This window comes from Bactrocera dorsalis, chromosome 3 (genome assembly GCF_023373825.1).
Source record: "Bactrocera dorsalis isolate Fly_Bdor chromosome 3, ASM2337382v1, whole genome shotgun sequence".
In the NCBI taxonomy this organism is placed as follows: Eukaryota; Metazoa; Arthropoda; class Insecta; order Diptera; family Tephritidae; genus Bactrocera; species Bactrocera dorsalis.
Genome location: NC_064305.1, coordinates 9,506,367 through 9,532,342, shown reverse-complemented (window position 1 = coordinate 9,532,342; position 25,976 = coordinate 9,506,367). Strand labels below are relative to the sequence as shown.

General features: G+C 36.6%; 1 protein-coding gene across 6 annotated transcripts in view; it reads left to right on the top strand.

Annotated features, from left to right (window-relative positions):
* Positions 1–200: 200 nt before the first annotated feature.
* Positions 201–25,976, top strand: part of LOC105222583 (cartilage oligomeric matrix protein) — a 44,236-nt gene continuing 18,460 nt past the window's right edge. The window contains exons 1-8 of one of the 6 annotated variants that reach the window (XM_011199967.3): positions 201–422; positions 17,323–17,606; positions 17,827–17,893; positions 18,581–18,896; positions 19,014–19,146; positions 19,310–19,441; positions 24,226–24,417; positions 24,716–24,833. In XM_011199967.3, coding sequence (XP_011198269.2) covers positions 17,528–17,606; positions 17,827–17,893; positions 18,581–18,896; positions 19,014–19,146; positions 19,310–19,441; positions 24,226–24,417; positions 24,716–24,833 — 1,037 coding nt within the window. In that variant the 5' untranslated portion in view covers positions 201–422; positions 17,323–17,527. The other 5 variants (XM_029548812.2, XM_011199966.4, XM_011199968.4 and 2 more) reach the window with 5 other exon arrangements.

Below are 25,976 nucleotides of genomic sequence, written 5' to 3'. Positions count from 1 at the left end.
CGGTTTTTATTGGATCTTTAAATGCTTTACCTTAGGCTGTCTGTGCGTCAGACGTTAGCCGCTGCGGTTTGGCAATTGGCTGCTCGCGTTCGGGATTCGGTGATTTGTTACCGCTTAGGGCTGTTCAGAAGCGTGCGCGCGGTTAAAGTGTGCGCGTGAGTGTCTTTAATAAAATAAATTTTAGTTTTTGCAGTGCGTACAAAATACAGCATACAAGCATTAAATTGGATGCATATATGTATATGTGACATATGAAGTGAAAAGCAAATAAATAGTCTAACAAGTTTAGTGTCGTAAGGCTTACATATTGAAAATTATGAAATAATTTTATGATTTTTAAGAGTGAAAAAAAATCGTTAAAAACATATATGAAAACTTTTTCTAGCAACTGTATTAATTAAAACATTTGTCTTACTAAAGAGGTAAGTACGGGAGTGGAAAGTCAAATTCAATGTTTCTTGACATAAAAGTACGGATAAAGCGCTCATATTCCAATAGAAATATTCATCACAGTACATAATATTCTGTCTCTCAAAAGTAACATATCAGTATTTGTTAAGAACTACCAGCTATAAGGGACTCCGCAGAGATTGAGGGGTTTCAGAGATCTTTTTCTCTTTAAAAATACTATCGATGGGCTGTCAAGTATTAACTGAATATAGAAAAACCATTCGATAAGGTTGAGTTTCCTTATAGATGAGACAAAGCTTGAGGAGAAGGTTCTTATAGGCCTATATTAACAGGAAGTCTCAATCAACTTCAGTTTAATACTTCCCAACTGTAGCAGTTTTTTCGAGCCGAGGTTGCGACTATTAAGGTAGCACTAGATTTACAGCAGTGTGGCGATACTAGCATTAAGCTCACTAACAGTGCAGTCAGGGCTGGTTAGGGAATGCCTTACCTCGCCAACAATAGCATCGATCCACTTTGTGATGAGACTAGTATGGGCGATAGGCCACAGCGGAATCACAGTCAACTGTAAAGCTGATGAGCGGGTCGGCATTCTACTATTTAATAGCTGAGCTTCGCTTGAACTTGCGCAGCGCTAGGCTACCATCGGGTTAAGTGCTGTCACAAGATCCTATGGTCCTAAATCAATCAGAAGAGATCAAGTTAGTTCTTTTCCCTCAGTAAGTCTAACGTTTCCCTAGTTGTGGGTATTTTCACAAGCCATTACACTATCGGTGTCCAAACAGTAAGGTTGAGGTAAGATATTGGACGTCTACTGCAGAAGCTGTATGAAAGAAGACGAAGTGAAAACATCTCAGCACTTCCTTCTTGTTTGTTTTGCGTTTGCGATATTAAAACTCTAACGCTTGGGCGCTCACACTTTTAGACATCACAAACTGGATGGAATAGAGTAGGTTCGAACAATAGGGGAATGGAATAAAAAATATTGAATAAATTCAAAAACTACTTTAAAATCCAAATAAAAGCATTTAACTAATAAAATTTTAATAAATGTTACATTACAAAAATCTTAATATAAAATTAAAAAAATCAATACTGGAATAAATTTTTTTTCATTCAAAATAATAACAAAAAAATAAACAAATTTTTCATTAAATTTAAAATAAAAAATTAATTTGTTTTAAAAAAATTAATATGACTTTCAGATGTAAAAATAATTAAAAAAAAATTGACTTTTTTTATTTTTAATTTTATGAAAAAAATGTTACATTAAAGATATAAAGAAAAGTTAATAAAAAAATAATTTTAATAAAACAGATATTTTTACTTAAAAAAAATTAATTGATTTTCAGAATTGCACGGAAATATTTAAAAGCTCTTCAGATATATTTTAAAACCTGAACTTAGGGCATTTTATAAAATGTTAAATGGAAGAAAACGTTATTTCTTATTTAAAAAAAGTTTATAAGAAAATAATAGTAACATTTTATGAAATAGTATAGTAAAGAAAATAATATTTCTCAAAAAAAATTTTCATTAGAAAATAAAAAAATTTAACAAAAAAATTAGTTATAAAAGAAAAAAATATTTTTTTTTAGGAAAAATATTTTTATAAAGACATTAACATATTTTTAATATAAGAAAAAAAATTTATAATGTGTAAAAGACTTAGATAGCAAAAAAATACATTAAAAAATATTTTTTTATGAAAAAAAAATTTTATAAAAAAATTAAGATATATTTAATATAAAAAAATTACATAATGTGTAAAAGAAATAGAAAAACAAATAAACAAATTGTTGTTAATTAAAAAAATGTAACTTTATTTTCCATAAAAAAAAATATTTTTTTATATTGCATATTTCATAAAAAAAATTTCGTGAGAGACATTTAAGTATTTTTAGTATAAAAATATATATATATATAAAAATATAAGAATAAATTCGAATCTTAAAATTAAAAAAAAAAAAAAAATTGAAAAAATATTTAAAACTCACTATTTAAAATAAAATTTAAATATAATTTATTTTAGTATCAGAAAACAATATATTTATTACATATTTAAATTCAAAACTTAGTGACTCCAAATTATACATACATATATGCATATCTATTTATCTCCCCTCTCTTTCAAATTGACAATCAAACGGCAAAAATGAAATTTATATATATCTTCATGTCATACTTCATCCCACGTAGGGACCACATAAATAATCAAGCACTAGCTTGCCACATAGCTGGCTAAATAAATATGTCAATTTTTGTAAAAAACACCAAAGAAAAATATTTATGTGGACAATAGCAAATAAATCGTAAATAAATATTTCGTAAAACTTTGCAACGTTGAAAAATTTATTGCACTTTTCGTAATGATTTGAAAACTGCGACGGCGTGGTTTGGGCACAAGCGCAGCGCGGAAGATGACAGTGCATATGAATTTGATTAAAGAAAAATATGAAATAAGAAATAAACTAATATCGGCTGTCTGTCTGTATATATTAAGCTTTGTGTAGGCATAACAAATGTGTTTTTATTTATATTTTTTTGTATTTTTCATAATTTTTTTTTTTAATTTTTTTATTATTTTTAAACCTTTTTTTATTTGATTATTTATATTGAAATTTGTAAAAAATCGTTTATTTTGCCACACTTTGACACCTCATTTATCTGGCTTATGCAGCGCCCGCCTATTGACTTGATAGCTTGCATTAGCATGAGCTACAATAGCAATCAAGTTAATAATGTTGAAATTTGATTTGATTTGAAGTTGATTTTCCAATTTTCTGAATTGATTTTGAATTTTAATTTCAACTTGATTTATGCTTTGCCATATTTGGTCTTTTGAATTTCGTTAAATGCTGCGTTGCCTAGTCAAGTGAACTGTTAACTGCCTGGCAAGCCGTTAAACAAAACAATAACAGCGACTAAAAGGTGGGCGTTTAACTAATGAAAGCGAAAGGTTGAGTCTCGCAGCGTTTTGTTGCCTTTCTACTAGCGGCATTTTTGTGTCCACCACATACAAGCCACTTTTTATAGGCCGCATTTGTCATTTAATTTATTTGCTATTATAGAGTTTGGACATTTTTGCTGTTACTTGCCGCATTTTAGGGTAATCAAACAGATAATAAAGTGTGTTCGAAGGAAATTACTTAAATGCCTTTTAATTAGCTTTGACAAATTGGGTGTGTTTGTAGAGAAACTGGTGAAGTTATAAAAAAAGAAAAGGTAGAGTTGTAAAATGTTAAAAGTGGACTTTCTAAAATTGCATACAAAGTCAAGTTTTGATATATTGTTATAGCGAGATATCAAAAATTAAAAAAAAAATTTATATATAGTTTTTAGTTCCAAAAAAAGGTTAAACGCCCAATGGCGTAAATCGATGGACGTTATGAAATTCAAAGTCATACATCATTCCATAGACTTAGTACTTAGTCAACTGGCCATCTCTGATAATAATATTCTTCAAGACACTTAATTATTAATTTCACAATATTTCATTCTTTTTCTGTACAGTTTCTCCTATTTTTGTCATTTCAGTTTTTTCCTTCCGTTTATCCCATGTTTAGTACCTTCTTACCACCTTCTCTTTTTCCTTTCATTTTCGCTTGTTCTAAATACTCCTTGCTTCGTATTCTCCATTAAGATCAGTTAATCTGTCTCTCTAGTTTCGACTGTCGAAGTAATTTTTCTATCTTCTTTGATCTCTGTATCTTTAAATATTTCTCTTTCTTCATAGTTTTGCTAATGATATATAAACTAAAATGTTTCTTCGATCTTTAATCACTCTCTTTATTCTTTCCCAAGCCTGAGCATTTCAAAATCGTCACACGCTTTGAGTTTATACCGATCCTTATGGATCAATGAGTCGCCAAACTAAGCTCTCTCGGTTTTTCTCCACCCACATACCTGCGAGGAAGCTGTGGATTGTGTGTGGTAGAAGCTATTGAAGGAGAGAGGCAGTGATATTATTTACGGATGGGTCAAAACTTGGGTGGAAGGTTGGCATAGGGTTGTATTGCCAGGCACTCTCTATGAACTTCAATTTCAGACTTCCTGACCAATGCAGTTTTTTTCGAGGCGATGTTGCGGCTATTAAGGTAGTAATAGATTTACTGCTCCGAACTACAGCCTCCTTTGAAGAAGTGACTATCCGCTCTGATAGCAGGGTGGCGATACTAGCTCTCTATTTCCTGTCTTAATCTGTCAATCTTTCTATTTAGTTTCGTCTCGCTCTCACTTTCCTTCTCTATCTCTTTTCTCATGTTTTTTCGAAGCTCCCTCACTGTCTCTTTCTAATGTGGACCATCAAACCCAATTAGCATTCTCGAGGTTGCAATAAAATGAGAGAAAAAAGCAAAGAACATTTATTAAGTCTAAAGGTAGAAATACTTTTCTTTAATTTTTAGTTGCCATTATGAAGTTAAGGTAAACCTCAGATGCCATAATCTCCGAAATTTATGGATGGAAAATCTGGTCGTTCATTCGAAATAATCAAAGGTGAAAAGAGAACTGGACATAATATAATTTGATTCAGATTTATAAGAAAGAACATGAAACCTGTGTCAACCAAATAATATATTATTCAAAGAAAAGGGTTAATGGTTGACGTGACAGTCTAATGGCCGGTTCACATAGAAGTTTTGCTTCGCTTTGCGTCAGACATTTATTTTGAAAGAAGAGTTTGATGTACGCTTTCATATAAAAAGTTCTCGCAAGTATCTCCTTCTGTAATTTGGTCTTTCTTGATACTCATTGCTTTGTGTTTTCTCTCTACACCTGTCAATTTTTCTCTGTAGCTCTATTTCTCGCTGCTTGCTTCTCTATATTGTTTGATCTCATAGAGCTTTTGCGTGAGAAGTTTGTTTTGGCAGAAAAGTTGGATTACAATTTTGCGTGAGTGCATTCATATAAAAAGTTCTCGACGCGAAGCGAAGCGAAGGAAAATATTTGTAAACTGTTATCTTTTACATATGCTTATCCAAGGCGCCATTTTTATAACAGAGAAATACTGAAAGTATGTAAAGGGTGATTTTTTAAGAGCTTGATAACTTTTTTAAAAAAAAAAACGCATAAAATTTGCAAAATCTCATCGGTTCTTTATTTGAAACGTTAGATTGGTTCATGACATTTACTTGGGCAACTTTTTCGAGCATTTCGGCCGGAATAGCCCGAATTTCTTCGGAAATGTTGTCTTCCAAAGCTGGAATAGTTGCTGGCTTATTTCTGTAGACTTTAGACTTGACGTAGCCCCACAAAAAATAGTCTAAAGGCGTTAAATCGCATGATCTTGGTGGCCAACTTACGGGTCCATTTCTTGAGATGAATTGTTGTCCGAAGTTTTCCCCCAAAATGGCCATAGAATCGCGAGCTGTGTGGCATGTAGCGCCATCTTGTTGAAACCACATGTCAACCAAGTTCAGTTCTTCCATTTTTGGCAACAAAAAGTTTGTTAGCATCGAACGATAGCGATCGCCATTCACCGTAACGTTGCGTCCAACAGCATCTTTGAAAAAATACGGTCCAATGATTCCACCAGCGTACAAACCACACCAAACAGTGCATTTTTCGGGATGCATGGGCAGTTCTTGAACGGCTTCTGGTTGCTCTTCACCCCAAATGCGGCAATTTTGCTTATTTACGTAGCCATTCAACCAGAAATGAGCCTCATCGCTGAACAAAATTTGTCGATAAAAAATTTTCGAACCGAACACTGATTTTGGTAATAAAATTCAATGATTTGCAAGCGTTGCTCGTTAGTAAGTCTATTCATGATGAAATGTCAAAGCATACTGAGCATCTTTCTCTTTGACACCATGTCTGAAATCCCACGTGATCTGTCAAATACTAATGCATGAAAATCTTAACCTCAAAAAATCACCCGTTATTAGCTGTTAAGCAAAGAGAAGAGTTGTATGTGAATGGACCTTAAAGTTCACGTAAATCACAATTTAGTCGGATTACTACAAAAGGTTTGGGTTAGTTTAGGTTTTAAGCCTGAAATCCCAAAAAGTGGTTCCCGGTATTGCGTTTCGTCTGAAATGCTTACTTGTTTGGAATTTTTTCCCTTATCAAAAGAAAAAAAAGGGTTTCACAGCAAGTTGTTGTCTACAATATTATTTATAAAAAATCACCAACCATCAATTTCTTGACCAAAATGCTTCGTGTTTACCCCTAACTCTTATTTTAATAGCGAAACGAAGCAAGTTGATCTGGTGTTGAAAGAAAACCCGACGAAATATCAACCATTAATGAATACTCAGTGCATTCGGTGCTTAGTTTCGACATTTACTACATTTTTACAAATTACTGTTACATTTCACAGTGGGCTTAGTTTGAAATTATTGGTCACACATTTTTTAACCGATGTTGAACTTAGCATATTTTATGTTTCCAGCAATACTTAGCATAATTTTTTCTGTCGAATGTCGACCTTATCATACCTTTTGTTTCCAGAAATCCTTAGCGTAATTAAAAAAACAAATTTTATAGGTATAAAATATTTACTTGTTTTCTAACCCATAGATCAGTTACTAAATAAATCGCTGATATCAATTTTAAAATTTATTAAGTGCCATAACCTGAAAATAGTAAAACAGTTATTTTTTTTTATAAAAATTACTCTAACATGAAATTGTAATATATTTTTCAATTTCATAAATTTTTAAAACCAAAATTTTCAGTTTTTTCTCTAAAAATATTTGATAAGCTCCACGTTAGCCTCGGAAAAATATTTTCTGCTAAACCTCCCCCAATAGCTATGCTTTTCCAAATATATTTTTCCAATCAATTAGAAGTGCTAAACAGCTTCATCCCACCATTTTCAATAAAAATTTCAATTTAGCACGCTTAGGTGTATCTGTCATACGGCAGCCCCTCTGCTGCCCACCACTTGGACGGCGTATGTGTAACGTTCCACTTTCGCGCTGTAATCGATTTTGTGGCCGAAAAAATGCACCGTTAACTGGTCAAGCACGCAATCATCGATTTAATTTTTACATCAATTTTCTTTACGATTTGTCTTATTTTTGTCTTTTTTTGCGCTTTTCTGCAGATTTGTGTTTTTATCTTTGGTTTAACTTTATTTATGGGAAAGATATTAATTTTCCTACTTCGCTTATTTTTTAACAACACATTTCGATTGGTCGTTTGAATTGTTTGTGTGCAATGCGTAGGCGCCAAAATTGTTGTCGCAACCAATATGCAAGCGCACAGGCACACGTACAGACATACACCCGAAGGCGCACGATCGCGTTTCGACGGCAACAAGCAGCGCTGTGGCTTGCCAGCAGGCTGAGTAACAAGTTTGAAATGCGCGCTGTGCTGTGTGTGCACAATGGGTTTGGGTTGGGGAAATATTGTTAAAATATAGTATTTAGTCGTCCTTCCTTTTCACTTTTTGGCGATTTCAAGTGTACTCAGCTCCTTCTCGACCTAGTCTTTCTAATGGAGTTGAGGTCTGCTTCTGCATGTCCGGCGGTTACTGCGCCGAATACTCTCAGAGTTGGAGTGCTTTCGTACATTCAGATGACCAAAGGACCATAAATCTTCCACAGAACCTCGAAAACTTGTAATGCCGACTCATCAGATGATGGCATTATCCTTGCCTCTGAACCATACAGGAGGACGGAAGTAATTAGGAACTTGAGGAGTTTGGGAGAGGACTGTACTTCGCAATTCAGTCAGAAGTAGCACCTGTTGGCAAAAGCAATTTTGCGTTGGATTTCGATGCTCGCGTTATTCTTTGTGTTAATGCTGGTTCCAAGATAGACGAGAATATCAACAACTTCGAAGTTATAATTCTCATCAGTGACGAGGGAGCCAAGCCGTGCGACGACGGTTTGTTTGATGACAGGAGATATTTAGTCTTGCCCTCAGAACCATTTGTTTCATTTCCTTATCCAGTCTGCAGAAAGCGAAACTAAAGACGCGAATGTTGGGGCCAATTCTATCGATGTCAACAGCGTACGGTGTACAGCTAAACCTTGCAGAAGATTGAATCTTCACTATTCAGCTCTGTACCTCGAATTATTTTCTGTTTTCTTGTTTTTATTAGCTTAATCTTTATTTATCCATTTTATGCGATCTAACGACAGTCAGAGGTGCCTCAGAGATCTTCTGTCTGAAACCAGGCATTACAAAAACCATATCCGGATTCTAGATGTTGCTCTTCCTTATTTCGGAATGTCTTCTATAGTGTCTGGCCTGAACTTTGTAACTTTGGATCAGATTTTGAATCGAGATCTTACGAAACGGAGCTTTCAAATCCCAGAACCTTGTTTGAAGATCTCATATCGTTGCACAAGTACGACTATCGTTAAATTACGGTAACCCAAACACAAAGTTAAATTGAGGAAACACCCTGTGAGCGAAGCTACAGTGTTTCATGCGAGGCTTTATCATTACTTTCAAATTTGTACAAAAGGGAATGTTGTTCAGTGTACAACGCGAACCAAAACCCGACGGAGCTTCGGTACTTTCAGACTATTTTGATGATTCCTTTCAAACACTTACGGACCAAATACATTTTTTCCACTACCTGCCCCCACTGTATCATCAAAGGAATGTGTATGAGCTTATTGAAATTGGTGCAACTACTTGTTTGCTTGTTCGTCGGCGCGCTTCGAACACGTTCGATGTCTAAAAAGCGCTCGCGTGCTACAAACAACTCGACGACTAAGCGCGTGGCCGCAGACAAATGTAGTGGCGCGCGTTGCTTGCATTTTCCACTGACAGCCAACAACAGCTGTCCGCAGCATGAGAACATGTTGACTCAACTCTAGCTGTTGCATTTGCTGTCGCTAACGGCGACTAACAACGCGCAAGCTGCTGCTGTTGCCGCTGCTGCCCAACTCTCTGGCCAAAAAACATTTGACTTGCGGAAAAACTCGTCTGCCTACGCGCGTGCGCATATGCACCAACCAACCAGCCAAGTCGCTACACTTTGCTCACACAACACGCCACACGAATTTGGTACATGTCGTTTAAGCAGCGCCACCGCCACCGCCGTGACCGCGGCCAGATCGTCGATCACTCGCTTGGCGGCTACCTGGCGCGCTCGTCAATCGCCATAAAAAGTCGCCGCTAGCACTTTTGTCAACTGGTGGCAGCAACAGCCAGCGCAACAGCAATAACAGCAGGAGCTGGCAGTTGTTGTAGCAGCAGCCGAACGCGCAACATTTGTTGTTGACGTTTGACAGCGACAACAGTTGCATACACGCGCCCAATACGGTGATCCCACTGAACGCGTTGAACGCGCTAATCATTTCTACGCCGTACGACACGAGCGTCGTACCACGCGGTGAGTGAGCGCAGAGAATTTTAGTGTGCCTTCGAAGTTCTTGTGCACGCGTCGCGCGAAGTGTTTGGAGCGCGCTTAGTGTTGTTCAGTGGTTGCTTGTATGTATAGTAAGTGGGCGGCGGAAAGCGCCTTTGTGGTGATCTTGTGGATCTTGTTTACAAAATATTCCTTTTTTGCTATGTGTTGAGTTGTGTTGTGTGAGGTGATCGCTATGAAAATATGCAGAGAGCGTCTTGCTACGCGTGAGTGTCCTGTTGTTGCATGGTGTTTGAGTATATCTGAAAAAGTGGTGATTTCGAAAAAAGTTAAATGATAGTGCTAAATCGAAATTTACAGCTATTTGTCGTGGTAGAGAGATTGTCTAAGGGATCCTTTTCAGTTCCCGACGAGTTGATGCTCTTATTTACCGATTTTTTTATAGCGAAAAAGTGCTTTGCCGCGTTAAGCCATTATCTGAATCATTCATTATTATTGAATGCAAAAAATTAATAATGAAAACTCACTTTATTTGTATGAACTCTGTAGCTTTCTGTGTCGCGCTCTTGATGTAGGTGTTTGCCTGCCACCTTCACACATTCTGCTTTATTACTTTAATGCGATTTAAAATATTTCGTTGCGGTATTAAAAGTAAACCTGTCAACGAGTTGCCTTTACATATTTGCATTGGTGTAAATTTTGAATGCAGCGGCTGCGAACGCGGCGCAGGAAGTGATGTCATGAGCTAGAAATGCAAGTGAAGAATGTGTCACAACAAAATATTATTTAAATGCATGAAGCGAGAGGTGTATAGTATCCTAAGTAGAGCGGTAGTATGGTGCAGTGCTAATTTACACTTCGCATTTGTACCAATGGAATGTGTATCCAGTAAACAATATCAATTCGTTTTTCGGTCACTTTCAAAAGTACTTTAAGGTGCCAGTTGTAAGCTGCACAATTTCTATAAACTTGAGTCTAATTTTAGATAGTGTGGTAATGAAAACTTGTCCTATCGAGACGGAGTTATTTGTTGGTGTGTGAGCTAACTTAGTCGATCGAAACTTAGTTCGTAGTTTCTTTCCGGATTACATAGCTTCCGATCCTCATTATAGCAGCTTGATCAGAAGGTTGATGATATATGTTCAGCTCTTTAGTATTTCCGAGTGTTATATGTGTATTTTTGTTTACTTCGGTTTAGGTAGTCAATTCCGGCTAGCTTCGAAGCTGTCTATAGAGTCCTAGGTTGGCAGAAGTTTCCACTTTGCTGATGATATGTTTATACTAACTGTGCTCGGTCGTCAGAGCGTCGTTCGCAGTGAAGAGGGGTATCCAGGAATCGACACGGAGTTAGTAACTGATGTGTGAGTTACTTTCTTGATTACATATATGTTTATACTGAAATAGCTTGGTCGTTAGAGCGTCGTTCGCAGTGAAGAAGAGTATCGAGGAGACTAGAGGTGTACCTTGGGATGAAATAGGCTGCTTGTCAGACATAGTCATTTTTGAGGTTGGATTTCCAAATTCTGCTTGCAACAAATTCTCAGTCAAAATTTGTCATCAAACAATTCCTTTTAGCACTTTGCTCAGCAGTAAATCCCCCTAAAAGGGTAGAAAAGCGGTTAGTATGAAGGATAGTTTAATACTACTGCCGGAAAGTTGTTGATACTATATACAAACTTTTTACTTAACCCAGTATATATTACCTCCATAAAGCAGACTTAATAATTTTATCAAACAGTACATCGCTATATTGGACTAGTTTAAGACTGAGACGTGGATAAAGTTTTAATGTTTGTTCTTCACATCGAGCCTCCAAAAAAAGTTGGGTTTCTCAGGAAAGAAAGAATTTATCATAATAATCTTTCATTGTTTTCAGTCGAATATCTCCCTGAGGAAACAGTTCAAAGAAGCTAAAGGTCGGCGGAAGGCGCAAACTCTTAAAAAACCCTCAAAAAGATTTTATTTCCGAGCTTACTGCGATATTTTAAATTATAGAAATGGAGATCGTTATGATAAGAAAACTTTTCTTAAAGACAGCTCTTCCTTATCAATAGCTCCGACTCTCTATTCTACTCAACAGCAGCGACATTACATCGTGGTAGATTGAAATACCGAACCTTTTAATCACAAATAAAATTCCAATAATCTACTTATAAGGATCAATCTATGGTTTTTAATCGATTCTTCCCCCAAAATATCTTCTCTATTTACCATGGATTTCCAGCTCACATTACTCTAGTCGAATATGATCACTTCTAACCACCGGTTGTAGTACCTAAGTTGACTTCATTCAGGCTAATGAAGAGCAAAAATTATGCAGAGCCTTAGAAAAGCAACAAGTACACCAACCACATTACATAAAATGCAATAAAAATGTATACAATTGTAACAACAGTTAGACAGCCTTGCGGCCAACAATCGATTGCAGCGGCAAAAAGCTGTAAGCGGCTTATCAAACCGTCACAAAGTGAGTTCAGTAGCTCACAGCAGGCCAAATGACAGCTACGGCGCGTTGTTGTTGTTGCTGCCGAGGCGAAGAATGCTGATCCGACAGTCGCACAGATTATACATATGAGATATGAAGATCGTCGCTGTGCGATCAAGCCAAACTGACAGACGCACTGATCGTTAGATAGCCGAATGCTGCTACACATATACGAAGACATAAATGTAAACTTAAGTAGGCATAAGTACGTTGCAAGGTTGACAAAGGATTGGGGGGAAAAACTGACACCTCAACTGTCACTGATCGGCTGTATTGATTACCCACTGCTTTCTTTCAAGCAATCACTACTGAGCCTTTCGGCAAACAGTGTTTGGCCGTTTTAAAGTGGCATAGTTGAAAAGCGTGTAGCGGTGGGTTAGAAAAGCCGCTTGGAATTTCCTTTCTACTTGATTTAGTTTACCGAGTTTTTTCACACGTCATTTCAAGTGTGTGGGTTGTGAAGAATTCATTTAAGCTGCTATTTCCTGCGTCGCGCGTTGAGATTTTCTAACAATGAATAAGAAAGTGAAAACTGGTAGCTTTTGTTGGTGTATGACACAATCGCTGCTACGTGATTTAAGGTTATGATATAGCTTCTTCTACATACTCGTATTTATATAATTAGCTTACAGTCCATTTAAGCATATTGGAGTGAGTTCATTTCTTACCACGCCGCTTGGTGACTTGTGAACCTTTTGAAGCATCAAAATTGCGGGACACTTTTTAAAAAGCTCGAATGAGTTCAGCTTGATTGGCTTTTGCCCATAAATGTAGATTTATTCTTACTGACTGTGTTAGTACTCTTCAGCTGGCAACAATCTAAATGGAAGGCTTTATTTGGCGGGCTGACTGGTTTGGCAATTTACTTAACGGGATTACATCAAATTAAGTTGAGCTCACAGCTCGAGAGGGGGAAAGAAAAAAAGACAAAACATATTTTTATTGATTCCTCTTAGTAAAGTACGTAAATAAAAAAAAATAAATTTTTTATATATAAAACTTATTTTTCTTTCTTCATATAAGACGTCTACGTCTACTTCTCCCTTAGTCCATCCATTGAGTCCAATATTTCAAGACTCATTCGACCTGCTAATGACACGCGTAATGTTTCCCTACAAGGCCGAAGCGGGACTGTTCGCATATACTTTCTACTTTATATATCCCTACAGAAAAACCTCTCACCGATGAGTTCTCTCAACAGATTCATTGATTGATGCGATGTGTGAGAAGTGGCGCCGTCTTATTGAAACTAAATGTCTAAGCCGAGATCAAGAGCTTCCATTTTAGGCATCAAATAGTCCGTAAACCTGGTGCGATAACGGTCGCCATTGACGGTTACATTTTCGTCGGCATTATTTTTGAAGAAATATGGACTGACGATTCCACTGGCCCACAAGCCACACCAAACCGTTGTTTTCATGAATGAAATGGCAGCTCTTGAATCACTTTAGGTTGTTCATCGTTCCAAAAGTGGAAATTTTACTTGTTAACATAACCATTGATCCAAAAATGAGCGTCATCCCTCAACAAAATTTGGTTCGAAAACATCGGATCTTCTTGGAAATTTTCATGAGCCCATAGTTCGAAGCGATGTCGGTTTAGGTGGTTTCAGTTCTTGCACAAGCTGTATTTGAGTATCAGTCCGAGTTGCTGCAAGCGGTGCCGAATCGACTATCCATGGTCTTCGTGTACAGTCTTAGCTACGGCTGCCATATTTTCCTGACTGCGTGCTGTACGGGGTCTATTCGTTCGAGTATTTGCCAATAATGAATGCATATTTTTATCCATCCATGAATATATTGGTATTCAAGACCTTGGTACTATCTCGTGTAGCCATTTCCGCTCTATTATTTTCTGTGTTACATGTCAAACCGGAAATCCGGTATAATTGCTGGGTTTAGTTTTCTTAATTCCCTTTAGAAAAGAACTTCCACTTTCAAGTCAATAAGGAAGTCACATCATTTGTAACAACAGATCTAGGCCCAAAATGTTTACTTTAGAAGCAATTTTCAAGAAGAGATATACCTAATGCATATGTAGTTTAAAGCATCGTCGCTTAGTATATGTGTGTGGCTTTCTGTGTTTTCTATAAGCTATTCCAGCTTTAGAGGCCTTACTATACTTACGAAACTTTGCGCTCTTTAGTGAAAAACAAGAAGCGTTGAACCAATGGGAAAATCAAGCCCTGTCGAATATCTATTAAAGGTTTGTCCTTCCACTTACTTTTCGTAATGGATGAAAAGATGGTTGAGTCTTATGTTTAACTTTAGTCAGTCTAGTCTAAGTCACAAATATAATAAAATTATAGGCTGGTTGAGAATTACAGACATGTGCGAATGAAAATATAATATAGTAAGCGAACGGAACGATGTACTATATAAGTCCCTATCTGTCTTTCACTTTCTACCTTACTCGCGCAGTTTATTGTCCCACTCTACTCTTTTCGGTACTCTCAACTTCTATCTCTCTCTGTTTGGTGATCACTTAACAACAGAGGCTGCAGTGAGCCCTTTAATGTATAATTTCTAATAAATTCTAAATAATAAACGTGAACTTTCCAGCTGTTCTCTAGCAATACCAAATTTTGGCCTTTTCATAAAGAATATTATAATTTATTTTTCTATTGTGCATACATTTATTTATTCTATGTTGTTGTCACATTTGCCTTTGCGTTTACGGCATCTTCCAACTGTGTTGACAAGTCGTGCGCGACTCAATTATGGCAACGGCAACATTTGTTGACTGAATTTGGTTGCATTTGCCGGTTTGTCTCTTTGCCACATTCCACGCGATGACATTTCTGCGACGCTGCCACATTGAATGTGGTGTAACGAGTAACACGCTTCCACCCAAACGCATCGCCTTCTTCCCGATCCCCCACACTCACGACGCAGCGACGCACGATTTTTGTAGTTGACACTTGGGTGTGTGTGTGTTTGTATGTGTGTTGTTTGTGTTGTGCGAGGTCTTTTATCAACTCAGCTGTCAACGAATAAATGATAATAGATTTGTGTGTTTGACTGGCCAATTGGCTACTGTATAATTACGCGTGATGGCATTGGCATAAAGCTATGTGATTTGTGCACATTTTTGGGAAAAATTTTTTTTGAATATTGAAAAATATGTTTTTGGGCAAAAAACTTAGTTTAAAAAAAATAAATTCATTCATCATAATGCAAAAAAATTATAATTTGCTTACCGTACTTAAACTATCTTTTATATTAGAAATTGAAAATTTAGTAAAGAAAACTTCAAAACTATCGAGTTTGGTTTTAATTATATTTTCACAGTTTTCCTCTTGAGAAAAATATATTTCAGGATTTTATTAAAATATATTAAGACTTCTTATTGAATAAATAAATTTAACTTAAAATAATATGTTTTTTGCAATAAATATTCTTTGCAAAAATTTCATAAAAAGTTTTCAAAATTTTGTTTTTGAAATATTTAAAAAAAATTTTTGTTTGCAATGTTCTTTGCAGAAATTTCATAAATTTTTTTTTTTTTTAAATTTCAAAATTTTTATTTCAAATGTGTTTTTTTTTCAAATTTTTTTTTTTAATTTTTATTTCTTAAAAATTAAAAAAAACTTTTTATTAATAAATTTACGAAAAATTCAGATTTTCTGTTGAACTAATACATATTGCTTCCTAAAAATATGTTTTCAACAAAAATTTTCATAAAAAAGTTTTGTTTAATATAAATTTTTTCTTGCCCAAAAAATAAATAAAAAACGTTTGCAATTGATCAAACTTTTACTCTTATTTATATAGGGTGATTTTTTAAGAGCTTGATAACTTTTTTTAAAAAAAAAACGCATAAAATTTGCAAAATCTCATCGGTTCTTTATTTGAAACGTTAGATTGGTTCATGACATTTACTTTTTGAAGATAATTTCATTTAAATGTTGACCGCGGCTGCGTCTTAGGTGGTCCATTCGGAAAGTCCAATTTTGGGCAACTTTTTCGAGCATTTCGGCCGGAATAGCCCGAATTTCTTCGGAAATGTTGTCTTCCAAAGCTGGAATAGTTGCTGGCTTATTTCTGTAGACTTTAGACTTGACGTAGCCCCACAAAAAATAGTCTAAAGGCGTTAAATCGCATGATCTTGGTGGCCAACTTACGGGTCCATTTCTTGAGATGAATTGTTGTCCGAAGTTTTCCCTCAAAATGGCCATAGAATCGCGAGCTGTGTGGCATGTAGCGCCATCTTGTTGAAACCACATGTCAACCAAGTTCAGTTCTTCCATTTTTGGCAACAAAAAGTTTGTTAGCATCGAACGATAGCGATCGCCATTCACCGTAACGTTGCGTCCAACAGCATCTTTGAAAAAATACGGTCCAATGATTCCACCAGCGTACAAACCACACCAAACAGTGCATTTTTCGGGATGCATGGGCAGTTCTTGAACGGCTTCTGGTTGCTCTTCACCCCAAATGCGGCAATTTTGCTTATTTACGTAGCCATTCAACCAGAAATGAGCCTCGATTATGTAGACCATAAATCGGACGTAAAGCGCGAAACACATTTCGAACCGAACACTGATTTTGGTAATAAAATTCAATGATTTGCAAGCGTTGCTCGTTAGTAAGTCTATTCATGATGAAATGTCAAAGCATACTGAGCATCTTTCTCTTTGACACCATGTCTGAAATCCCACGTGATCTGTCAAATACTAATGCATGAAAATCCTAACCTCAAAAAAATCACCCGTTATTTAAAATTTTTTTCCTAAAATATTTTTTGGAAATTTAAGTTTTTTGATATATGTAATGAAAAGGAAAAGGAAAAGCAAAAATAATATTTTTTATATTATATTTTGCATTCTTCTAGCAAATATGTATTTTAGTAATTTTTTTAATTATTAATAATTAAAAAAAATTTAAAAAAATGAAGGTTAATATGTATATTAAAAAATATTTTCTTTAAATTATAATTTTTTTTTATTTGAGTTTCATATCTGCCTACAACAACAACATATACTCAAAAATCATTTTCGTAATCAATGCAAAAATAAAAATAAAATATTTGCAAACAAAATTCTTCATAAATTTATGCAAACTTTGTGTCACAACATCTTGTATTTACTTTGCTCTTGCAATTCGTAACGCCCGTTTCATTGGCTTATTGTTTATTTTGTAAATTTTTGCAGCTGACGAATATTCGATAAGACGCCGACAGATATCAGAGACAAGTACACACATACTTACATATGCAAACAATTAAGAATTACAACAGCAACAACAGCAAATTCGATAACAATTTTTAAGTTTCATAAACCGCTTTAAAGCGCTACAACAACAACCACAAGCACAACAAATTGCAGGCCACCGCGTTGTTTTCCGCGAAGCTGAGCAATGAATTGGCGGCTCTTATTTATTTTGGTCGCCACATCATGGTGGGTTGGCGATGTATCATCGCTGTCACTGGATCCAGGTGGGTGCCAAAGCTGAATTAATAATTTTTCCTTAATATTTATCAATAAATATTTGCGCTTGCAAGTTTCTTTGATTACCAAATATTTGGCATAGTTTTGGCGAAAATCGCAGCAAAATTTGTATATATACATATATATATACATCTTAGATTATAAATTTATTTCACATTCATCATCATTCATCATTTTTGAACCAATAACTTTAATTTTTTTTTACAGTGGCGTCCGCCGAACTGGAGCAACACATCAAAAAGGGAGATTGTGTGATTTCTATGCGACACATACGGTAAGTTATGAAGGCTATTTGAGATAAATGCTTCAAAATAAGTGAGAAATATAATAAAAGAATTTAAAAGTCAATAAATCGTATTAAAGATTCTTTACATACTTGATCTAGTTGGATAGAAATTGATATAGGCATTATCTCTAACATTCTTTTACTCCCTCACTCATTTTTCCTGTCTAGCCTTCTCTGTTTATACCTTTATTACACTCTCGCTGACTCCATCTCTCTCTATCTATAACTTCTTTTCTCCCTCCTAACTTTGAAGCATAAATTTCGCACTCTGTCCTCAGTCAGTTATAAAAAGTCAAACCTGAGATCTTTAGATATAGAAAGAACTTCTAATTCTTTCTTTCCCCCTATTTGACTATATTTTCTTTATGTTTCGGCTCAAAGTGGCACAAAAGACACCCAAAAAGTCTTACCCTATATACGCTACCAAGGCAATATTAAAAACCTATTTGGGACGATGACTCTAAAACAAATTTATTTTACGATATAAGACGAACAACGAAATTATTGTACCACTGTTATAGAACCAGTAGTCGGAGATCTGATTATAACTTTGTAGTTTTTAGCTCTTAAGTCTCATGGTCTCATAAAATAAGAAATTTCGCTCTTTTTGCTATATCATATCAATCACTCATCCAATCTCATTTTTTCTCTCTCTTCTCTCTCTCTCTTCAACAGTCCCCGTCGCAAATTGCATATCTCCATCGAAGCACTTTTCATGATCGACTTCCCAACATTGAAGCATAAGTTCTCCTTTTTCCTGGATCGACGCGAGCAGCGTGTCACGCTGGACATTAGCGCCAGCGGTGTAACGGAGTCCTTACAATTCGTCATACCGAACATCAACGAGACGAGCACGATACGCTCGATGGCGTTGCACTTTCACAAAAATCGCATTGCGCTCCTCGTAGATTGTAAAGAGAGCGACGCTCACGAACTCGACATGAACCTCTCGAAATTGTACATACAGATGGATGATCCGGTTATTAAGTTGGTAAGCCAGATTTAAATACGTAATAAAATGTGGTAAAGTGAACGGAAGGTGTCATAAATTTGGAATTTGTAATAACTGTTAACTCAAGTAACTGTATGTTTTCATACTCTTTCGCAGTTCCGCGAACGCAAATATCCCTTGCATTTTGATGGCAATTTGGAGCATGCGCTGCAGCGCGCCAACTGTCAGAAAGGTCTCAATCGGCGCGGCAATAGGCGCATGCTGAAGACGAAAGTCACCACAGAGCGTGGTAAGTAGGCGCTTAGTGTGGTTTGTGACTGCAAACGCCGGAAAGTGGTTTAATAAATATTTTTTTATTGACATTTTATATTTTTTATTGCTTTTCTGCATTTATTGTTGCTCTTATTAATTGTTGTTGCTTTTTTCCAATTGTTGTTGCCTTTTCATTGCAGAGAAAAATAAAAAACGCGACGTGCGCAACTTCTACAACTCGGACAGCAGTTATGAGCGCTTCACGCAACGTCAATTGCCGTTAGATTTCGAACAACGCGGCGATATACCGATGATGCATGGCGATTGTGAAGGTAAAATATGGAAATTTTCACAGTTTCATCTTCAGAAATGTTTTTATTTTAATTTTCCCTTTTCGATATGGAGGCTTGTTTTGATTATTTTAAGTTATTACACTTTATAGATGGCAATAGTTGTGCGGTCTTTAGTGTCATTTGTGTAAATCTTTATTTAATTACTGGTTTATTTCTAGTTTTTTTGTTGTTATTGTGTGTTCACTTCCTGTATTTTCGCTTTCTACTTCTCCATCAATTTGTCTCAACTCATTTGCATATCTCGAGTGCAGCTCACATTCTTCTTTGAAACTGTCAATTCATTTAATAGACGAAGCCCACACTCGCTTTTGGCGTACAGTGTGAGAAAAAGGGTGAAGAAAGCCGGAATTACAATAACTCAGTGCATACAAAGTGATGTGGGAGTGGCTTCAATATTTTTATAACAAATTTATGACCTAGTTGTATAACAACTGAAAAAAGCTCAAAGGAACACCTGTGATTGGAAATAAAAACTTTTCAAAACAACTTTATATAAGTTTCGATAAACCGCTTGTATTTCTTACTATATCAACAAATTTTCGAAGTCGACCAAAAAAAGCTCTAAGGATCATTCACATCTTAAGATCGCTCACGATGCATTTGATAAACGGAAAAAGCTCAAAGGAAAATCTGTGATATGTAACAAAACCTTTTCATTATAAGTTTCGATAAACACCTTGCACTACTTTCATAAGCAAATTTTCAAAGTCGAACTAAAAAAAGCTCTAAGGTCATCCACATCTTAAGAGCGCTTTTTAAGCTTCATCATCCAGATCCATTTAACAACCGGAAAAAGCTCTTAAAAACGGTAGTGATAAGTACCGAAAGCTTTTCAATAAAGCTTTTTTTAAGTTTGGATAAACCCCTTGTACTACTTATATAAGCAATTTTTCTAAATAGAAAAAAGCTCTAAGGAACATTCGTACTAAACTTGCCTAAAAAGCTTTTTCAGACTTTAACGTACAAAAGCTTCGAGTGATATTTCTAAAAAGCTTAAAAAAGGTTTATTTTCACTGTTAGTTCTGCACCCGATATGCTTTTCTTAGACCAATTTGAAAGTCAATTTACAAAAAGCTTCAAAAGATGAGCGCTTGAGCTTTCTTATTTTTCCAGATACAAGTTTGTAAAAGCTAATAGTGCGAATTACATGTCATAGTCACTCTCTTTCATGGTCTTAACATAACATATATTAATATACCGCGATTGGTCATTGATTGGCTCCGTACCTTCAAAGCTTTTTCAACTTTGATGACAGAACTGATGATACGACACTGAGAACATCACGATCATGTATTTCTATTGACTTCTGCGTTAGACTCACTTAATTTCTTTTAAGCCCATGGAACCGGATCAGTTTATAGTTCGTGTAACTAGAGCTTTCGAAGCTGTTTAAAAAGCTATATCTACAAACAAAAATTTTGTTGGAAATTAATCAGCTTATCCTAAGCGTAATTAATTTTTTTTTAGCAAAATACTACTAGAGCGCCTTCACAACTGCTGCTTTTGGTTTCGCCCATGACGGCATCCCACAGTTCGCCGCGACAGTGCAGCGTATTTAGCTACACACCACAATCAGGCACTGTGACATGCGCGCTTGGGTGTAGTCGGTAGTGTCAATCGACATTAGCGACGACATGGTAGCCTCCATGGATTATCGAAATGTGCGAACTGGCAATTGCAGTGTATGAAATGGATTGCTTGGCAAAATAAGCGCTGTGCGTCTCTTTGTTATGCCACACCGCTGTATTATTATTGTTATTTTGCCTGCCGCTGCTACTATCATACCTTGCGCACAAACAGACCTCGCTTAGCCCACATGCAGCTGCGCATGCGCAGCAATACACAGCAGTGCAAGCCCACCGACCAGTATTCTTACAGTAATAAACGCCTTAAATGACGGCAACAACATTGGCGGCAATGCAAACGTGTATTTTTTGCGCTTTTTTCGCTTTGCACATAGTTCCCCCTCACCGGTTATAGTGCCTCCTCTTCGGGCTTAGTCTACAATCATTCTTTTTGTTATTTTTTTGCTGCTATTTGTGTGTCTTCAGCGCTGCTCTGACTTAATTTAGCTGCGCTTTAGCGGCACACCGCGTTCTTATTAGTACACTCATGGTCAATAAAATGAGTACATTGGCTTTAAATTGCATTGGACTTCAAAATGCGAGTGGCTTATCGGTTTTAGGTAGTCAAAAAGTAATTCTTATTTAATCGCGCAGCTTAAAAAAGCTCTCTTATGCTTAATATTGATGTTCCTTAGAGCTTTTTTAGCTCAGTTTCGAAAATTTGCTTATAAAAGTAGTACATAATAGTAGTATCGAATCTTATAAATAGCTGAATTTAAAAGTTTTTCGATCTGTCCGACAAAGCTTAAAAAAGCGCTCTTAAGCTTTTATGATCCTTAGAGCTTTTTTCGATTTCGAGAATTTGCTGATATAAGCAGTACAAGGGGTTATAAAAAACAGAATTAGAAAAACTTTCGTTACTTATCACCGCTGTTTCTTAGAGCTTTTTCCGTTTATCAAATAGATCGGGATGACAAAGCTTAAAAAAACTCTTAAGATGTAGATGATCCTTTTTATACTCTCGCAACAAAGTTGCTAAAGAGAGTATTATAGTTTTGTTCACATAACAGTTGTTTGTAAGTCCTAAAACTAAAAGAGTTAGATATAGGGTTATATATACCAAAGTGATCAGGGTGACGAGTAGAGTTGAAATCCGGATGTCTGTCTGTCCGTCCGTCCGTCCGTCTGTCCGTCCGTCCGTGCAAGCTGTAACTTGAGTAAAAATTGAGCTATCATGATGAAACTTGGTACACGTATTTCTTGGCTCCATAAGAAGGTCAAGTTCGAAGATGGGCAAAATCGGCCCACTGCCACGCCCACAAAATGGCGGAAACCGAAAACCTATAAAGTGTCATAACTAAGCCATAAATAAAGATATTAAAGTAAAATTTGGCACAAAGGATCGCATTAGGGAGGGGCATATTTGGTCGTAATTTTTTTGGAAAAGTGGGCGTGGCCCCGCCCCCTACTAAGTTTTTTGTACATATCTCGGAAACTACTATAGCTATGTCAACGAAACTCTACAGAATCGTTTCCTTCAGGAATTTCTACATACAGTTCAAAAATGGAAGAAGTCGGATAGTAACCACGCCCACCTCCCATACAAAGGTTATGTTGAAAATCACTAAAAGTGCGTTAACCGACTAACAAAAAACGTCAGAAACACAAAATTTTACGGAAGAAATGGCAGAAGGAAGCTGCACCCAGCCTATTTTTAAAAATTGAAGATGGGCGTGGCGTCGCCCACTTATGGACCAAAAACCATATCTCAGGAACTTCTCGACCGATTTCAATGAAATTCGGTTTATAATATTTCCTTAACACCCTGATGACATATACTAAATATGGGCGAAATCGGTTCTCAACCACGCCTTCTTCCAATATAGCGCTATTTTGAATTCCATCTGATGCCTTCTCTGTATAATATATACATTAGAAACCAATGATCATAGCGGAATAAAACTTTACTCAAATACGGATGTGAGCTGAGGTATCCCTTGTGGAAAAATTGTTGTGATCGGACCATAACTTTTCAAGGTCCCTGATATCGAACACGAAGAACTCAGTGCCCAACCTAACCTAACCTAATTTTTCACCGAAAATATCGGTAAATCTCTCAGATTTTAATTATAATTAATTTTACAGCAAAATAAAAAAATATGTAAATGACGGATAATGAAATCTCGATTATCACTTTATCGTGCGAGAGTATAAAATGTTCGGTGACACCCGAACTTAACCCTTCCTTACTTGTTTAGCTTGATTTCGAAAATATGCTTATGAATGTGGTACAAGTGGTTTATTGAATCTTATAAAAAGCAGTATTGTAAAGCTTTCGTTACTTATTACAGATGTTCCTTTGAGCTTTTATGTATGCCATGTTAAGTATGGTTCAAAACTTCTATAGGTTGAGCAGCTTGGTTGTAAATATTCTTAAGTCTCGCAAATGCAGGAGATAAAGGAAAGTGTGGGCTGAGGACGCTGTAGGTTTTCGAAGCTATAAAGAAAGGAATTTTCGCTAGACCTGAAATATCATGCAGCCGCTTGAAAAGGCGAAGCAAGCCCAAGGTAGTCTATCTAGCCGACGGAAACTTGTACCAAAACCCCAAAAATGCATAGAAGACTGAAAAAGATAATGATATTTGCTTGAAGTAGAGGTCTCTCAAGCAGAGAAATAAATTTGGTTTTTGAGAAATCAAAAGTCAGAAAAACCAGATCGACGAAGAATTTCGGATAGGAGTAGATAAATCATCAGGACACTCTAACTCTAGATGAAGTTTGCAGCCAAAAAATGCATTGTTTGGTTAGGATCTCTTCTTCTGTCTTCTCCAGAATATTGGGTTTCTTGGGATGAACTCAAAGGCGAACGGAGAACATTGGTCCTCGGAACCGTTCAGTAGAACTATCATTTCATTTCCAAACTTAGTCTTCTTAGAACACACTTAGTCCGTAAAGATGGCTTGAAATTATAGATAAGCGTTCACAGATAATCTGACTTGGCTTTACACTTACTTACATTAGGCAATTTTCTGATCCATCAAAGACATGGGTACCTATTTCAATTACTGCTTGTGTACATATACCTTCAACCATATGTTCTTGTGTCATCTTACCACTCATTATTCTTATACGTACTGCTGTTGTTTTTGTTTACTTGCCTCTTTTTGTTTGTTTCACTCTTGATTCTTTTCTTCATAGACGCCCTCGCAAAATCCATCAGCGACTTAATGGCTTTGGTGAAATTGCTGCGCGAAGATATCGCCCACCAACGCGAAGAGATCGCCTACTTGCGCAAACTGCTAGAGAACTGCGCTGGCTGCAAAGAGCCCACCGCCAGCAACAGTCTACGCATCGAACCGACTTGTCGCACTGCGAATCCATGTTATCCTGGTAAGTAGCCGTTAGAGTCAAATGCCGAATTTAATTTCGCTGATTGCAACGCCTGCAAATCGCTACATTAGCTTTGGTCAACCCAAAAAGCCTACTCTGGTCGAACGCTTCTTTGATGGCCTAAACAAATACTTAGCTGTTTGCAGCGCGCACACCAGCGCTCGGCTCGACCGTTTTTATCGCAGTTACTCGCTTTATTGTTACTCGGTTTTCTCCTTTATTGTTCGCTCTCGCTTTATTTATTGTTACTATATATATTTTTTTTTGTTTGCTTTCTTCTTATCCGCTTTTGTTGCAGGTGTTGACTGCTTTGAGACAATGGCGGGCCTGAGGTGCGGCCGCTGTCCGGCCGGCATGGTTGGTGACGGCAAGATCTGTAAGCCAGGCGTTACATGCGCGGAGCGGCCCTGTTATGTGTAAGTGTCACCAGAGTGCTCGCATTTTTACGAGCTTTTTTATTGCACCATTTCTATTACAACTACATACATACATATTGACATGCATTGGACAGTTAAAATTTGCTTGAATTTTCGTTTTACGACGCAAACGCAAATATTTTGATGTGCGCATGCGCAATTCATTCGCACCTTTTCGTGGCGAATTTAAATGCGTTCAATTAGCGATAGCTTTTTATAACGTTAATAAGTTTCGCCGTTGTAGAGGGATGTATATAATGAGAGGTTTTGCACTTCCGTAATATTTTTAGATTTCAGTGAGATTTCAGATCTTATTGGTATTAATTTTTAAGTTCAAGGAAAATTTCTAATCAGAAATCAGCTTTGAAGAGTTAGCTATTCATACTCCAGCGAAGTCTCCGCCCCTCATGAGTCCCCAGAATGAAACGGAATATGAAAGTGGTTGATGGATGTAGCGGTTGAGGGCTTTCACCTTAGAAAATTAAGAATAAGTTTATTAGAACGGGCAAAAAGTTCAGTTCTTATTCTTCTTTAGTGGCGTAGATACTGCTTAACGCGCCTATGGGGGATTCCAAGTGTAGCCAGATCATTCTTCGCCTGGTCTTTCCAACGGAGCCAAGGTTCTCCTCTACCTCTACTTTCCTCGGCGGGTACTGTGTCGAATACTCTCACAGCTGGAGTGTTTTCATCCAGTCGGAGGATATGCCCTAGCCAGCCACTGAACTATATCAATGGCGTCGTATATCTCGTATATCTCGTACAGCTCATCGTTCCATTGACTGAGGTATTCGCAGTTGCCAAAGCGCAGGGGACCATAAATCTTCCGCAGAACCTTTCGACCTTAATTCTCAATTGCCTACTCATTCCAAAGTAGTACCTGTTGGCAAGAGCTGACATTGTTTCTGGTGTTAATACTGGTTCCAAGACAGACAAAGTTATCTGTGACTTCGTAGTCAAGACTATCAACAGTGACGTGAGAGCCAAGTAGCTATTATTTGTTAGATGACAGGAGATATTTCGTCTTGCTCTCTTTCACTGTCAGACCCATTTGCTTTGCTTCCGCTTTGGAGAAAGCAGAACTAACGGCGGAGATGTTAAGGCCAACGATATCTGTATTATTAGTATATCCAGCAGCTGTACACT